Source organism: Centroberyx gerrardi, chromosome 19 (genome assembly GCF_048128805.1).
Source record: "Centroberyx gerrardi isolate f3 chromosome 19, fCenGer3.hap1.cur.20231027, whole genome shotgun sequence".
In the NCBI taxonomy this organism is placed as follows: Eukaryota; Metazoa; Chordata; class Actinopteri; order Beryciformes; family Berycidae; genus Centroberyx; species Centroberyx gerrardi.
In genome coordinates, this window is record NC_136015.1 from 15,168,323 (window position 1) to 15,183,930 (window position 15,608).

At 41.2% G+C, this 15,608-nt stretch overlaps 1 protein-coding gene across 1 annotated transcript in view; it reads right to left on the reverse strand.

Moving 5' to 3' along the window:
• Positions 1–15,608, reverse strand: part of LOC139920124 (CUB and sushi domain-containing protein 3-like) — a 371,750-nt gene that overhangs the window by 45,379 nt on the left and 310,763 nt on the right. Inside the window, exons 34-45 of the mRNA XM_071910054.2 lie at positions 13,154–13,267; positions 12,960–13,055; positions 12,250–12,453; positions 11,853–11,977; positions 11,083–11,179; positions 8,580–8,684; positions 8,359–8,477; positions 7,634–7,703; positions 6,921–7,037; positions 6,357–6,566; positions 4,391–4,579; positions 2,726–2,903 (exon numbers count right to left, since the gene is read on the reverse strand). Coding sequence (XP_071766155.2) covers positions 2,726–2,903; positions 4,391–4,579; positions 6,357–6,566; positions 6,921–7,037; positions 7,634–7,703; positions 8,359–8,477; positions 8,580–8,684; positions 11,083–11,179; positions 11,853–11,977; positions 12,250–12,453; positions 12,960–13,055; positions 13,154–13,267 — 1,624 coding nt within the window. The remainder of the gene's footprint in view (positions 1–2,725; positions 2,904–4,390; positions 4,580–6,356; positions 6,567–6,920; positions 7,038–7,633; positions 7,704–8,358; positions 8,478–8,579; positions 8,685–11,082; positions 11,180–11,852; positions 11,978–12,249; positions 12,454–12,959; positions 13,056–13,153; positions 13,268–15,608) is intronic.

Here is a 15,608-nt window from a genome sequence, read left to right on the forward strand (position 1 = left end):
ATATTAACCAATAGCGCGGTCATTATCAGTAATTACAAAGTATCATCATGAAGTTAAATTAAATGATTATTTCCCGCTGTTAAGTGTGCCAGGATGAGGCCAATTATACCACAGTTGACTGTCAGTTATGTAAGGAATAATCCTCTTCTCTGCTTCACGTTGGGAGGTAGAGTAATTAGAGTTGCTTTCCACCGCTGGTTAATTCTGGTGCCACTGATACTAGCATCCCTAACAGGAGAACCAGTCGTCTAAAGGGGTATCACCATTCACTTACATTAAATTCTGGTTTCATTACTTCCATATACAGAAGAACAGCAGCATATAGATCGCAGACTTTAGCATGTTAGGTAGCATTATGTAAGGTAACCTCTGTGACACATAAGATCAGCTATTCTTACAATAAAATTGTATCACTTCCTGTTATTAAGCCTCCCAGTATGAGACCAATTAGCAGACTAACTGACTGTCAGATTGGCTGGGACTGGACTAAGGAGACTGCTGTGAAAATCACACCTTTACTACAGACACTGTGCTCTCTACAGGGAGCCAGCTTTGTCTGTGATTGTGTGGCTGTGAGAGCGTGTGTGTATGTGTGTGTGCGCGCGCCCGTTTTGCTGCCTCTGCCTTTTCATACGAGTTCAGCAGTTTGTCCACTTTTCCTAATGACAGCAGGGTCAGGTACATGCTGTGTGACCAGTTCACTGAATTCAGTGAATGTAGTGCAGGTGGGCGGCACATGGCTGAAAAGTGTTCCTAGTGTCTGGTGTGATCAAGTACAAGAAAAGGTTATGACAGTGTCACGTAATACTCTTTCACATAGAGCGAGCCAGCCAATCACAACAGACTCTGGGGTGGTATATTTCATTTTGCGGCTAACTCACAGCAAGCATTTCTTTGGAGTTTGGAGTAAAGTTTGAAAACCAGCGAAGTGAATTTTTGGTTTTCAAAAATGTCAGAAAAACTCAGAGACAAAGGAGCTACTAGCCATCTGAGCAGAAGACAAGATTAATATCCACGTTAATAATAATAGGAGAACCTCGGCCTTTATGGATAGTAGCTGATAGTGTGAATAGGGGAAACCACTAGGCTGCCCGAAAAGTTAACATGGCAATCTTACAGATTCTATGTGTGAAAGGGACTATAGACAGACAGTTTGGACATTGTGATTTTTAGTGTCAGCCATATTAGCTACAGTGACTCTGTAGATAGATATGGGCCATCTGCGTACTTGCGTGGTGCAGTTATCTCGCAAGCAATGTTGCCAGTCTCTCTCAATGCATTACAAAGTTTTTGAGTTTGTTGACAGTCTAATCTGGAATGTCGATGGCTAACATCATGACAGACTAAAAATACAAAATAACATTTAGATTTGGTTCCCCGATGATCTAAAAATACATGTCTGGCATGGAAATGTTTCAGTTCTTACCCTTCTGGTGTGTTTTTCCTGCTTACCCTCGTTTTTACACGTCTGTATGCCAGTTGATGTTATTAAAGTGCTGCCATCTTACTCATCTTACACATTGTGTATTTATAGGAAACGTACTTTAGTTCTGGAGAAGGGACAGAGACATGGTGCCCATAGAAACAGACTCAGCCGTTTATCTATTTATGGGACACCTTTTACCTGCAGATAACTACGTAACTTAGTATCTAAGCACCCTTTAAACACCTGCATTGACAAAATGTCTGCTGTCGCCAATGGCTGCTTTCCTCAAGAAGAATAATGAAGTGAAAGGTCAGGACTAGGCAGGTAGAGGGAGAAAGATATATAACATATAAGACTGAATGAGAGAGTGAGAGAGAGAGAGAGAAACAGACGGAGGAAGAGAGAGAAATGTGGGTAAGACAAAATGACAAGAAGGAAAAAACAGTATGTGAGAGTAACCATATTAAAGGAGAGATGTCTGTAGTCATGGTAACTCTTGCAGGAGTTCAGCCAATTAGTGGTCAGCTCTGAGAAAATGTTAAAGAGCATGACATCCTGTGTGAGAGAGAAAGTGTGTGTATGTATGTGTGTAGCATGGAGTATACCTTCAAGACTATGAATAGAATTGAAGCCATAGCCGAATTTTTTAAAGTGCATCAGCTACCATGGATTTAGACCCATTATTCATGTGTAAGCTAAAATAATTAGCTATAAAGTAAGTCAAATCTCTCAAAAAGTATTAAGAAAAAAGTATTGACGAGAAAAAAAAAGCATGTGCAGATTTACAGATTTCACACACACACACACACACACACACACACACACACACACACACACACACACACACACACTGATACAAGGGGGAAGGGATTTTAATGTGAAGATGTTGATCCATAACTGATATACCGTATTGCTTTGGCAACATTGGTTTCTTTCCTGTAATGCCACTAAAGCATATTTGAATTAGAATTAGATTTCCCAAGCAATCTGCACAGATTAATGCTGGAGGAAGAAGAAGAAGAAGAAGAAGAAGAAGAAGAAAAAGAAGAAGAAGAAGAAGAAGAAGGATGGATTTAGCCCCATCATTCAAATGTAAGCTAAAATAATTAGCTATAAAATAAGTAAAATTTCTCCAAAAGGATTAAGAAAAAAGCATTGAAGAATGAAGCATGAAGAAGCGGTTACATGACAGAGATTGGTAGAGAAGAAGAAGAAGAAGAAGAAGAAGCAGCACAAATATGAGGATGAACAGAAGTGTCTCACTTGTTGAGTGAGAATGAGAACAAGGATAATACCTACCAGACGGTAATGTAGTCATATATGGGCTCAGTGCTCAGTACAGTAAAGTTGATGTAAATCCCATGGCCAGGAGGCACTCTCACACTCCAGACACAGTCCTGGAAGTTAGGGTATTCCTCTGGGTGACCAGGGGAGTAAATGGTTCCATTTAACGATGTGATGTTCCCACCGCAGAGAGCTGTAAGATAGAATATTAACAGTATTACCCCTTAATAAATTGCCATTAAGTTAATATCACAGTTATGAAGCTTGAGTAATCGTCTGGGTGACCAGGACGGTACGCGTTTCCATATTTCCACCCACTGATGTGATGACCACTGCAGAGCGCTATGACAGAATATTATTACCAATAATACCCTTAATAAATTGTCATTACATTTTTATTACAGGTCTGAGGCTTAGGTATTCCTCGGGAGAGTGGGTGTTTCAAGTCATGGATGTGATGTTACCACTGCTGAGAGCTATAAGACAGAATATTAACAGTATTATTCTAAATCAAGGCTCATTATATAAGTGTTAGAGCTCTGAAGCCTACACATCCAACAGGATGACAAGGACAGTAGATGTTCCCATTCAATGACTCATTGTATATCACCTCCAAATAATGCTAGAAAATAAAATATGAACAGCAATTAGATTAATGAGCAGTTATTAAACAGCAAAACAGCATAGTCGGAGAAGTTAGACTAATACTTAGGTTGGAGGCGGAATATGTTCCGTGCAATTATATTATTTTACCTCCACAATTAGCTGGAAATACAGAATAACAACACACCTGCCGCCTCTCTCATTTCCCCCAGATGTATTTTTCCCCTTTCTCCCTCGTAATGTAATTTCTCCCATTAATTTCATATATTTTAGAGCAATTCTCATTTGTATATTATTAGTCTTGTATGAGTTTTTTGTGCTGGTGTGTTGCAAGTCACGCATACTCTGCATTCTGGGTTCCTTCCACGTTCCTGCAGGTAAAAAACTGTGCTCGTTTTCAGAAGGCAGGGTTGGTAGGTACGCATAATGATAATGCACCCATTAAACAGATATAACATAAAAACAGTCCTCAAACTTAGTGTTCTACTGGACAGCCAGGAGTAAGATTAATGATGCTCCATTTAATGATGTAATGTTACCTCTACAGAGAGCCAGAGAACAACAACAAGAAACAACATTACCAATATTCATAATAGCAGTGATATCATCGCTAAAATGCTATTAAAAAGCATTCAGAAGTGAGGATGTTCTTCGGGACGGCCTGGGAGATCGATGGCTTCCCAACAACTCCTGTTGGGCACGGAGCAACAGTCCAGAGGCTGTGCAGCAAAGTACAAAGTGCATGGGACTTCTACCATGGCTAAACCTGTAGTAGAGAAGTATACACTTTCATTTCCTTCAGACTCCAGTACAAGATGGTCCCATTTGCTGCAGAATCCATGTAAATGCAAATGATGCCTGTCTGAGGAAGTGAGATATTAAATTTCAAGCACTAACACTAGCAGCAATAAAACTACTAACACTAGATGTATTACCTTCACAGTGTGGTACTGGGCGTTTTCAGTTTTAGCTCTCAACATGTACGACTTCTCGGATCAAGAGAACATCCAAGCTGACATTCGAACAACACTGTCATTCTGACATAGTAATTCTTAGTGATAACCACAGCTGTATTACCTTCACATCGTGGTAATGGGTGGTTCCAGTTCCTGCTGATTCCATGTAAACATGTCAGTGAAGCCTCTCCAATCAGAGAATAGCCAGGCAGACATTCAAACGACACCGTCATTCCAACGCTGAAATCTGTGCCGATCACAATGCCATTCCGAAATGGCCGAGGGTCTGGACAACTCTGGAGCTGGTAGGCTGGACAGATAATAGCCCACCAAAATGTTAGTTAAGGAGGATAGTTAATGACAACACAGGACCAGTCAGTAAATGTCCAAGAACGGCAGCAGTAGGTAAATGATACGTGCAATTGTCTTGTGAGGGTGCACTGCAATCATACTGAACAGAACAAAGTCAGTCATACAGCCAATAAATACAACCATTCAGGCATTGAACAACCAATAAAAACAGTCAGTAATTGAACAACAAATCAAAATGGCAGTTCAGACATGGGAACAATTTTACAATCAAAATGAGCAACAACACATGGAAATGGCAAATCAAAATAAGTCAGCCATAGGAATCACCACTAAGTCAAGGAATACAGGCATGCAAGTTAGTCAAGGTGCAACCAATGACAAGAGAAGCAGACAAAATTCCTATTATCTAATTTCAAGGTGGTCTACTGGCTAATGCTGAAAACATTTAAAAATATCTTTATCAAGCTTATGCTATGGACCACTAGCCTAGCGAGCTACACCTCCCAAAGCTGTAGGTTTGGGTCAAAGAGTCTGGTTAGGACCAGGCAACTGGTAACAATACTCTGCTCTAAAATTGGGCTCTCATGCGTGACATAATTTTTCAGCATAAATAACGGATTCCGTATCTAATGTGAAAATGAATAGGGGTGTATGATGATTGCCTTTAACTACGTCCAACGCTAATATTGACTATTTTTGCTTTTGGGGGTTTCTCTGTTATGCGTTTCGTTATTTGTTGTGGTGTATTCTGATGGGTTTTGAATCTGCAATAAAAAAATTAAAAAATTAAAAAAATCGCTAGCTATAGTTAGCATTGCTTTGTGAAGCAAGGATAATGCAACTTCCACACCACGGTTGAGCGAAATAGTTTTAAAAAACAGAGCTTAAACTTAGGGGACTTTAGCTGAATTCTCATAGAGATCCATTGGAATTCACAAAGCTGGAGAGAGCACCTGACAATAAAATAGTTTTGTAAAGGGGAATCATGTACAAAAAAGAATGTAGTCCCTTCTGAGTTCATCTGATATACTCTCAAATTAAATCTAACAGTCTGCCATTCAACCTAAAAGTCACTGTGACTTTTCACATTCAAAGTTACAAGAGTATGCCGCCAAAACTCTTACTTAGCAAAGTCATGGCATGCAGGCTGCATTGGTCTGTAACGTGTACTGACTGTAGTAATTGGTAGTAGCAATAATAGTAGTGGAAATAATAATAATAGCGGTAACACTGTAGTCAGGTTATTTCTGAGTTTAAAATGGGTCTTTGGTGGTGCCCCTGCTGTGAGGTGACAGATGACATTCATAGGCTAATTTGCATATGAGTGGGAGCAGCCGTACCAATTTCAGGGTATCTTCAAGTTTTGCCAAGGTAAAGCTAAGACTTCTCAAGACCTTTTTAAGGCCAGTTAGGATGAAATATAACACCAATTTCATCACTGAAATTAGCATGAAAATGAGGACCTGTAGCCACCCTGAATTTGTTGCCAAATGCTTTGGGGAAATTTTTCCCCATGGTCTGAAAAAAGTAGCTAGTTGCTTGTCACTTCTGAGAAATAAAGTCACAGCCAGACAATTCTCTAAATCTAGCAACAAAGTTTCCAAGTTGTCAACAGTTGCTGTTTTTAGCCAAGCATGCAGCGCAGTCAGACGTCCAGCCTATGAAGAGACGTCTGCTGCTGTGTTTTTTCTGCCAAGCAAATTACCCAGCTGTGTTGTCACTGTGAAAGAAGATGTAGCCTTAAAACTAGTAGTGACAACAGTAGTAATATTTACCTTGATATGTGATGTGGAACCCTGGTTTGTTCTGTGAGTAGTCGCTGTGGAAGAAGAAGCTGGTCTGGTGGGTGGTGCTGAACAGAGGCTTGGGGATGACTGGTCCGCTGAACCTGTCAATGACTGAGCCGGTCTCCAGCGTTCCACTGCGGATCTCTAAGTAATCATGGATCGCTTCGGTGGAGAAGTTCAGAAACTGCAGATGGATACCTAAGAAAAGCACATGGCTTATGTTATTTACAGCAAACAACAATAGACTCATAGAAAGGCTGGCAATAACAGCTGACACTGAACAGTGTGAATTGAACATCCGTCGCAGACTGTCCTGAAAGTATACACGGCTTAGGCCAAACAAAGACTTGACTGATTGACTGATTAATTGAGTGAGTGAATGAGTGACTGAATCAATAAATAACGGATATATTGAGGGACAGAGATATAGAAAAACAGCTAGATAGATATATAGATATATATATATAGATATATAGATATATAAATAGACAGACAGACCGACCGAGAACCCACACCATTTCTGCCCAAAGTGTGCCAAGTTGTGTTTCTTACCGAAGCCGACAGGTAAATTGACTGTCCATGTGCAGTCTAATCCACTGGGATAGTTGCCGGGGTAACCAGGACTTAGAATCACTCCACTCACATCAGTCATAGATCCACCACACTGGGCTGGAGACACACACACACATTCATGCACACACATACACACACGCACACACACAAAAAAAGGAGAATAGTGGTTCAGTGTTGAAAGCAGCAACACATCAAAAGCAGGAGGCTGACTTTACTGAGCACAACAAACAGTCACGCTTCTCCTTTTAAATGGTTATTGAAGACTTCAGTATCTTCAACCTGACTTTTTGCCTTGTTTTGAATTAAATACACAAATACTGAGATTTTAATAAATATGCTTCTTGATCAAATTACCATTGTACAACTAGATTGTGTGTCCAGGATTTACTTAGTTTGCCTCAGTGCGTGCTAATGCTTTAGCACACTGTGTATGTTTATTGTAGAATCAGAGCGAGCTTTGCATCATGTCAAAAGCCTTAACATATCAACAGATCAAACAGCTCATTTACCAAAAAGTCACAGTATGCATCAGAGACAGCTGCCTGCGCCATTTCTTTAGCAGTGAAGGTTTGAGCACATCTTAGTAGATCCAGCCCTAAATGCATTAAGATCATCTTCATGTGTGTGTGTGTGTGTGTGTGTGTGTGTGTGTGTGTGTGTGTGTGTGTATGTGTGTGTGAGAGTATACCTACCAAGACATAGTGGTACAGGATAGTTCCATCTCCTAACAGGTCCAGGCATGCAGGTGATGTGGGCATTGCCCTGGAAAAAAAACAACAACCAGATGGTCTATTATCATGCCGAAGTTGGAAAATTACTCTGTACATTATATTGGGGTTGTTGACACCCTAAGATAAAAACCCTACACCCGGTAACCCAGACCAGAGTAGGGTGTCCTTTATTTACTAGTTACTATTAATGCATTCCTATGACAACCTAAGTCATTTGTATCATTGATGATGCAATGTAGAGCTGCATATTAAGCAGGAGGTGGGCCAACCTACACCAGAGCTGTAAACTGTACAGAAGTTGGGCAGACAACACCAGAGACATACATTATTCAGGAGCTGTGCAAACCACACCAGAGCTGTACGTTCAGTAAGAGTTGGGTAAACCACCCGAGAGTGGGGTTTCCTTCTGCATTCACTGTTTAAATAGTTCTTGGTTTGATTCCTTAAGTAGCGCAGCCGGAGGATAAAAAGAGAGAGTGGCTGCACATCTGAAAGGCTGAATGACTTCATTGTTTCAGATGCATTTCTGCCAGTTGGTGTGCATTAAATACAAAAACAACTGCCACTTAGCTGTAATGCATGTGTCTGCTCTCAACTGAACTGGACATCTCCCAACATACTTTTGTCCCTCTGTCTGTCTAACCAATATAAATCTATACAGGATGATGTATAAGTTGTATTTTTACCTGAAGAGAGTATCCTTGTTCACATGAAAACTGTACGACGTCTCCCACCATATATCTGTCTCCCTGTCTGATTCCATAGCTTGGAGTCTGGGGCTCTGGACATGACTCCAGCCCAATAGCTGAAAAAAAAAGTCAAACAAATATGATCAGTGTGTCAGACAATCATTATGCATATGTAGGATAAATGTAGCATAGAGACAAGATAGAAACAAACACGCTACCTGTATATTCCAGGTGAAAGCCAGCAGCTGAGACACTAATATCAGAGCTGAAGCTGAGATAGAGGTTGTTAGATGTACTATTCAGCAGAGGGGGGATGGTGGTGCCTGAAAGCAGGGGGAGAGAAAGAGAGCAGCAGAAGAGCTTGATCACATTTTTTCATATTTCAACAGAGGTTTGAGAGCAAATCATCTTTAGTTATCCGACAGCAAAGAAAACAACAAAGGCCTCCCAAACCTACATTTTCACTTTGTTTAGTTTGTGAAGTATTTCTGAAGGAAGGAGAGAGGGATTACTTTTATTTGAGGCATCTGTTTTATTTGAAACCACTTTTCAAATGTTGGCTTGACCTACTTAGCGTGGCAAGGGAAAGTACAAAGTGAAAAATGATACCATATTACTGAAGCAACGCTGGAAAAGTTCAACAGTGTAATTCTGTGAAGGCCCTGCAGAATAGCGTAGTGTTGGCTAGATGTTGCACTGTAATGTAAAGGAACATTAACCTACTCTAAGCTCCTTCTCGGTGAAAATGTCAGTGTCTTGGCTTAGCTTCAAGATGTGACTGTAAAGGCAGCAACAACATCTTCTAATATTAGCCACTTGTGGAGAATTTTTACTTTTCCAAGGGCCAATGAGTTGTGGGCAAAGCTTATTTGGATTTACATGATGTTGTTTATTTGGACATTCATGAATGACAGGCGTGTCAGGAAAACTTATGAAAGATAGCGAGATATTCCTCTGGATCTAAATTAGGACGCAATAGAAGTTGCCTGTTGTGAAGAGAATTAATTAGCAGATTTTTGAACACTATGCAGCAGCTCCCCTGCTGGTCGTGTTCACATTCCTGAGAAAATCTCATTCATTATCATGCTGAAAAATAAAAAAAAAATTCTTGAATGATACATAATGAATGACGATGAATAATAAACTGCATGAACTTAACCATAACAGTCATTTTTGAATAGATAGCGTTATTAATTAACAATTGCAATTAACCCTTGTAAAAACTGAGTTTCATTGTTAGCCTGCATGTATTACAATCACAAAAGGAAGATGTTCTTTTTTATATAGAAAGGGAATCACTGTCATGTTAATTTCATTGTTGTCTATAATATAATTTTAGATCCAATTCCGTATGGAGATGTCGAGCCTTTTCGCATAGAGCATTTAATGCAACAGCGGGAGGACGACCCAAGGACTTTCTTTCCCTAAAAGCAGTACGAGTATCCCCTGAAGGCCACGGCTCCCCCCTGCAGGCTGCCACTGGAATCACACCAGTGAACCAATCCAGAGGAATGTCTTGCAAAACAGCAACATGCCTGCCAAAAATTTACATTACATAGAAGAGCAATATTTGAGTATCATGCTATTAAGCTCAATCATGATGATGAATCATTGTATCACATGCAATTTTGTTTTATACTTTACATTGCTTTGATTGTTATATTGTTGGTATTTGATCAATTATAACTGTTAAAAGTAGAGTAATTTTGAAAATAACACCTGCTCTTTCCATGAGAGTCAATTAAAAAGATGAAGCCCAGAACATTGTGTGGTAAATTTAGGGAACATTTAGCAGTGTGAGTATTTCACTTTTGCAATTAGCATGTTTGACAAGTCATGGTTGGTTAGGAAAAATCCAATCCTAGCTATGCTACAAAACATCCCCATATGTCTTTGAATGAATCTCGGATAAACAAGCAGGTGTCAGTGGGTGTGTTCCCCGGCCCCTGCTGGGAGAGGCAAAATGGAACCAGTTAACTTCTAATTAAAATTGTTATCAACAGGTTGGCTTCCTAGCAGGGAGCTGCACGGCCAGCAGTGAGGCCGACTCTCGTACGGCTCAAAATATAAACAATGACAAATGTGCAATGGCAAATATGGTTTTATTCGTATTTTTTTGAGTTGCATTTGCGTGTCAAGTCTATGTCTGCTCTGCTCAGGTGTCGTAATATTTACAATGTTGCTTTTTTCCTTCATTTTTATTTTACGTTATGTATGTTTGAGTGACTGGTCCTGACCGCAAATTCTTTCAACCGATACACTCCACTCTAACTGGTCCTGTACAGCTATGAGACAGGCCATCTCATTAAAGTTGATTTAGGAACACACCTAGCCCTGAGGTGCAGAAGTATACCCCTGGCTAGTCAATCTCACGTAGTAAGTAATTGCAGCTATCAGCATTGGACAGTAGATTAGGTAAAACCATTTACTGGAACTTTGTGTATATGTTGCTTTTCTCTGAAAATTTCTGTCCAGCGTTGTCTGGGCACAGGCGGTGTTATTTTTGTCCCATGACACATCTGAGCCGTTTCTCCTCAATGATTCAACTATTTTTATGAAATGATATTGAAGATCATGTGGCAATGGAGACTTTTTTTAAATGGCAAACATTGCAGGTGCTTTGAAACTTGTGAAACCAAATCATAGCCATGATGTTATTGACCACAACATCTCAGTAAATTTCACACTAGCTCTCCAAAAGATACTGAAACAGTGGGTTACCAGAGTAGCTGCCTAGTCTTGGTGCGTGGTTGTCAGCTCCATCGTAGAAATCCAGAGAGTCCCAGTTATGCTCTGTAGCAAAACTCACCACTTGTATCTGGAGAGAGAGAGAAGAGAGAGATATAAAGAGAGAGAGAGAGAGACAGAGAGAGAGAGAGAGAGAGATTTTGGGGAAAATATGTTATTGTTTTTTTCCTTGGTTTGTTTTGTTGTCTTCAATAAAACATTCGAATTGGCCTTTGATTGCATTTGGTATGATTGTCTATTCTACAAACTCCCCCAATCTGGTAAAGGGGGTGAAACATATGACATCAGAGTATTCCTAATATGAATGTTCAATAAAAACTGTCAATAAACAACAAACAACCAAAAATAAGATGTGTGAGCTTGGTATATTTTTTGACAATAAAGAATATTTGAATTGACAGAGAAAGAGACTAATGGTGGTTTGGGACAAGCTGACTGGATGTGATGTTCTGTAAAGGGAAAATATGTTCTGATGTGTCTGTTAAACAGTAACAGACTCCACTTTGTGTCGGAGGCATCTTTGCCTTTGTATTGTCCGTGAGAATGGTTTCGCTTCCACACAATCAGGCATTATCTCTTTACATTTAGATCCTATCCACTCATCTCTGGACGGTCCCTCTATCTCACCAAACATCCAACCATTCATCCATCCAAAGCTATCTTATCTTCTCTGACATCCTGCCCGCTCAGCATTCTAGCCAATGATAGGTAGATCAAACAGGAAGCAGTGGAACGGGCGTTACCTGTATTCCAGCCCCTTCTGGAACAGAGACCTTCCACACGCAGTTCTGGTTGTTGTCATACGGCTCTGGGTAGCCAGGCGACAGGATGGTCCCACGACGAGACGTCAGCGCGCCCCCACAGGGAACTGTGAGAGAGAGAGAGAGAGAGAGAGAGAGAGAGAGAGAGATACAGAGAATAGTGAGCAGAGAGGTTGCCAGGTCAGAAGAGAGGAGAAAGGTTACTGTTTGTGTGTGTGTGTGTGCATGTGTGTGTGTGTGCACGTGTGTGTGCCATTCCCACAGAGAGCTACAGCAAGACGGAGACGGGAGGTTACATTAGTCACCAACCCCGTGTGTTGGCTTTGACGCAGTTAGGCTTGGTCAACGCTGGGCTTTTTGCACTTGGATTTATATTTACCTATACATGTCGGCAGGGTGTCGTTCCATTGCGCTAGGTTGTCCGGTACACTCTCACACCGTATGGCGGTGGAGCCATGCAGAACGTAGCCGGGGTTGCACTCAAACTGCACCGCGGAGCCCACCGCAAAGTCATTGCCAAGACGCTTCCCAAACCGCGGCTCGGGGACTGAACTACACTGGGTGGAACTGGTCCGCGGTACAGCTGCAGACATAAAAAAGATGTCAAACAAGCATTAAAACATGTTGATGTTAGCAGTTTACCACTTCAATAGGAGTTTAACTGGTTAATCGTTCCCCTATCACAGAGTGTCTTTCCTTTGTGATTTTATGTGTCCCCGATTGAATTAAACCAAATATGTGCCCAAAATGGCCACCACAAAATAACAACTGTGATATCAAATTGAAAGCAAAGGGTTTGGGGTAACAACCATTTCTACACACACATACAATTCACTGCTATTGTGGAAAAACTTGTTAACAAGGTAAAAGTTGGTGTTGTCCATGTTTTTACTTAAGTTAAGTTTATACTTTACTTTATGGGCAGAGTTAGTTCTGTGAACCTAGAGGCCTGTGAAACCTATACAGTACTCTCCACCAGTCTGAAAAAAGGCTGTTTTTGATTCCTGTAATGTTGATTTTGTGCCCATATGAGGTTTTCCTTTGACATCAGTGTACTATTGACTTCGCCTTCCGCTGCATTTGGCTAACCTTGGTAGACGAAGTGGAATCCTTTAGCGGTTTCTGGGCCGACTGTGGTGAACTTTATGGTGATCTGATTACCCGAACTCAGAGGGAGAGACTCACCTAGATACAGAGAGAGAGAGAGAGAGAGAGAGAGAGAGGGTTAGGGCTTGAGTGGTGAACTTTGTGATCTATCTATCCATTCATCCATCCATACTTACCGGAGTGAGACCCAGAGAGAGAAGACAGCAGCGTATTCTGCTGAGTGGGTCCATCGTAGATTTCGACCACATCATTCAGAGAAGTCTGGAACAACACAAACTGACCAAAGAGGACTAGAGACAAGAGAGACAAGAAAAGAGACAGATAGAGAGAGAAGTAAACCACACTTGAATGGTTGTGAATTATCATTCCGTGCCACTGTCTGTGCCTGACCTCCCAGTGATGAATTCAAAGTGTAATGCCTAATTTAAATGTCATTAAGCTGGTGTGTCAACTTCTATTTGAAGCCAAATATTGGCACAAAATTACAAATCATGACATTTAATAGCCAAAACATCACCTTATCTCCATCATGCACTGTCTCCCCAGTCTGTTGGCTACGGTGCATCAACATTGTCAGCTAATGTGGAAAATGCTAGCGCTGGCAAAATTTGGCTTACATTCGTCAACACATGACAGTTTGGCACGATGCTTTTCTGTCCCCAAGTCTCCTCTACTGTATTTCATGGCATTTCTACTTTATTATATAGAGTGGAGTGGCAGGAAAGACGGGACAGAGTGGGAGTGAATGGCATGTGACACAGATGGTGAGCTGTCTAACCCATGGTGTCACAAGTCCTTAGTATTCGCCTTAGCCCACTGAGCCACCAGGATGCAATCCATATGGACCCACATTCACTCGCATTCTTCCAATTTTTCTCTCTCGTGTTTGCGATCACTGTGTCTTCAAGCCAATCCTAAGTCAAATGCTACGAAGACATAAATATGAAGGTAGCGTAGTCGTACTCATACGAAGGGGAATCTCTGTTTGTCTGCAGCTCACGGAAAAAGAAAGGTCCTTTAGGATAAATTACATTTAGTTCAGCCTCAATGGAGCTAGCTCCCCCTCCACTTGCACTTGACACACACCAGTGCACATGCACATGAACCCACGCGCACACACTCTCCTCTCTCCCTCTCTTTATCCCTCTCCCCCCACCCCCCCACCCTCTCTCCCTCTCTCTCTCTCTCTCTCTCTCCCCCTCTCTCTATTACTCGACCCTCAGGCTGAGGTGTAAAGGATTAAATTTGAACATTGTCAAGGATATTCGGCTATAAGAAGGTCACTGGTCACTTTAAACAGCGCTGTTTCTCTCCCTCTGTGGAGTTCTTTTGAAACCTGATCCGACTTTCGCTAAAATGTTGCTCTGACTCACAAAAGATATCTGATTTTCTGTAAATCCTGAGCTTATAATAAAATTAAATTAAAAAAATACAACACCATTTGAATTCTTGGTTGACACTGAGTTGCCCCTGCAGGTGTCAGAGTTCAAGGGACGGCAAGGTGGGAGCCTGACAGTAAAACTATCAGTTTGGAAATAGCTTTTATAGGGTAGATGAAAAGCACAGAGCTACTGTAGCTTGTTAGCCAAGTCCGGTGTATGCTTATAGCCATGATAGTGCTTGGAGGTGTGGATGCGGACGGGGGTTGGGGGTTGAGCGGACATGAAGAATGGCGGGATTCTGCCTGTCAGCAGAAATAGTTAAAAGCCCTCCCCATGTATTCTGAAGGAAAGTGATTTATGTCTCCTCCATCAGTCAGTGATATCTAGATACCACAGACCAGGTGGAGGAGTTCACAGTTAAAATGTCTCAAAAGCAGCATAGTTTGAGACAGGAAGACGCGCGCACACACACACACACACACACACACACACACGCACACACATTAACTCATGATGCATGAATGCACGCAGGCGCAAGCTTACACACTACCAAGACATCTCAATGAATTTCTCTCATACTGTGATAACTAAGGACCACACATTCACACACACACACACACACACACACACACACACACACACACACACAAACAAACACACACGCCACACACAGAGCTAAGTGATCACAGCAGCGTTGTCCCATACTGAGTTAAACACATGCCTCAGTACTGAAAATCTTTCTGCATTGCAGATTGTAGAAAGTGCACACACACACACACACACACACACACACACACACCCAAACACAACCTTTTGTTCTAAAACTCTCCACTCACACAGACAAAACACATGCATACTGTTTCATTCTCTCATTCTCCCATTCTCGCTCTCTCTTTCACACACACACACACACACATTGTTTTCCAGTTTGACAGCTCCTTTTGAGTTTCTCTGGAAAAGAACTACAGCAGCATTAATATTAACTCTCTTTGCCTCATTAATTCAGAGCTTCCTTCTTCAGTGTTTTTTTTCTGATTTTAGACTTTTTTTCGTAAAGACATTCCTCTCTCTCTCTCTCTGTCTCTCTCCCTCACTTATTTCCTTCCTAAACAACATTATCATCTGCCTTTCATACAGGTTGCCGTCCAAAGTTTGGGAATAACAGATCACATATAACAGGATTACATTACATCTCACAAAAATGGTAACTTTACCTGCTGTAAAAACACAAATTACAGATATATTAGGG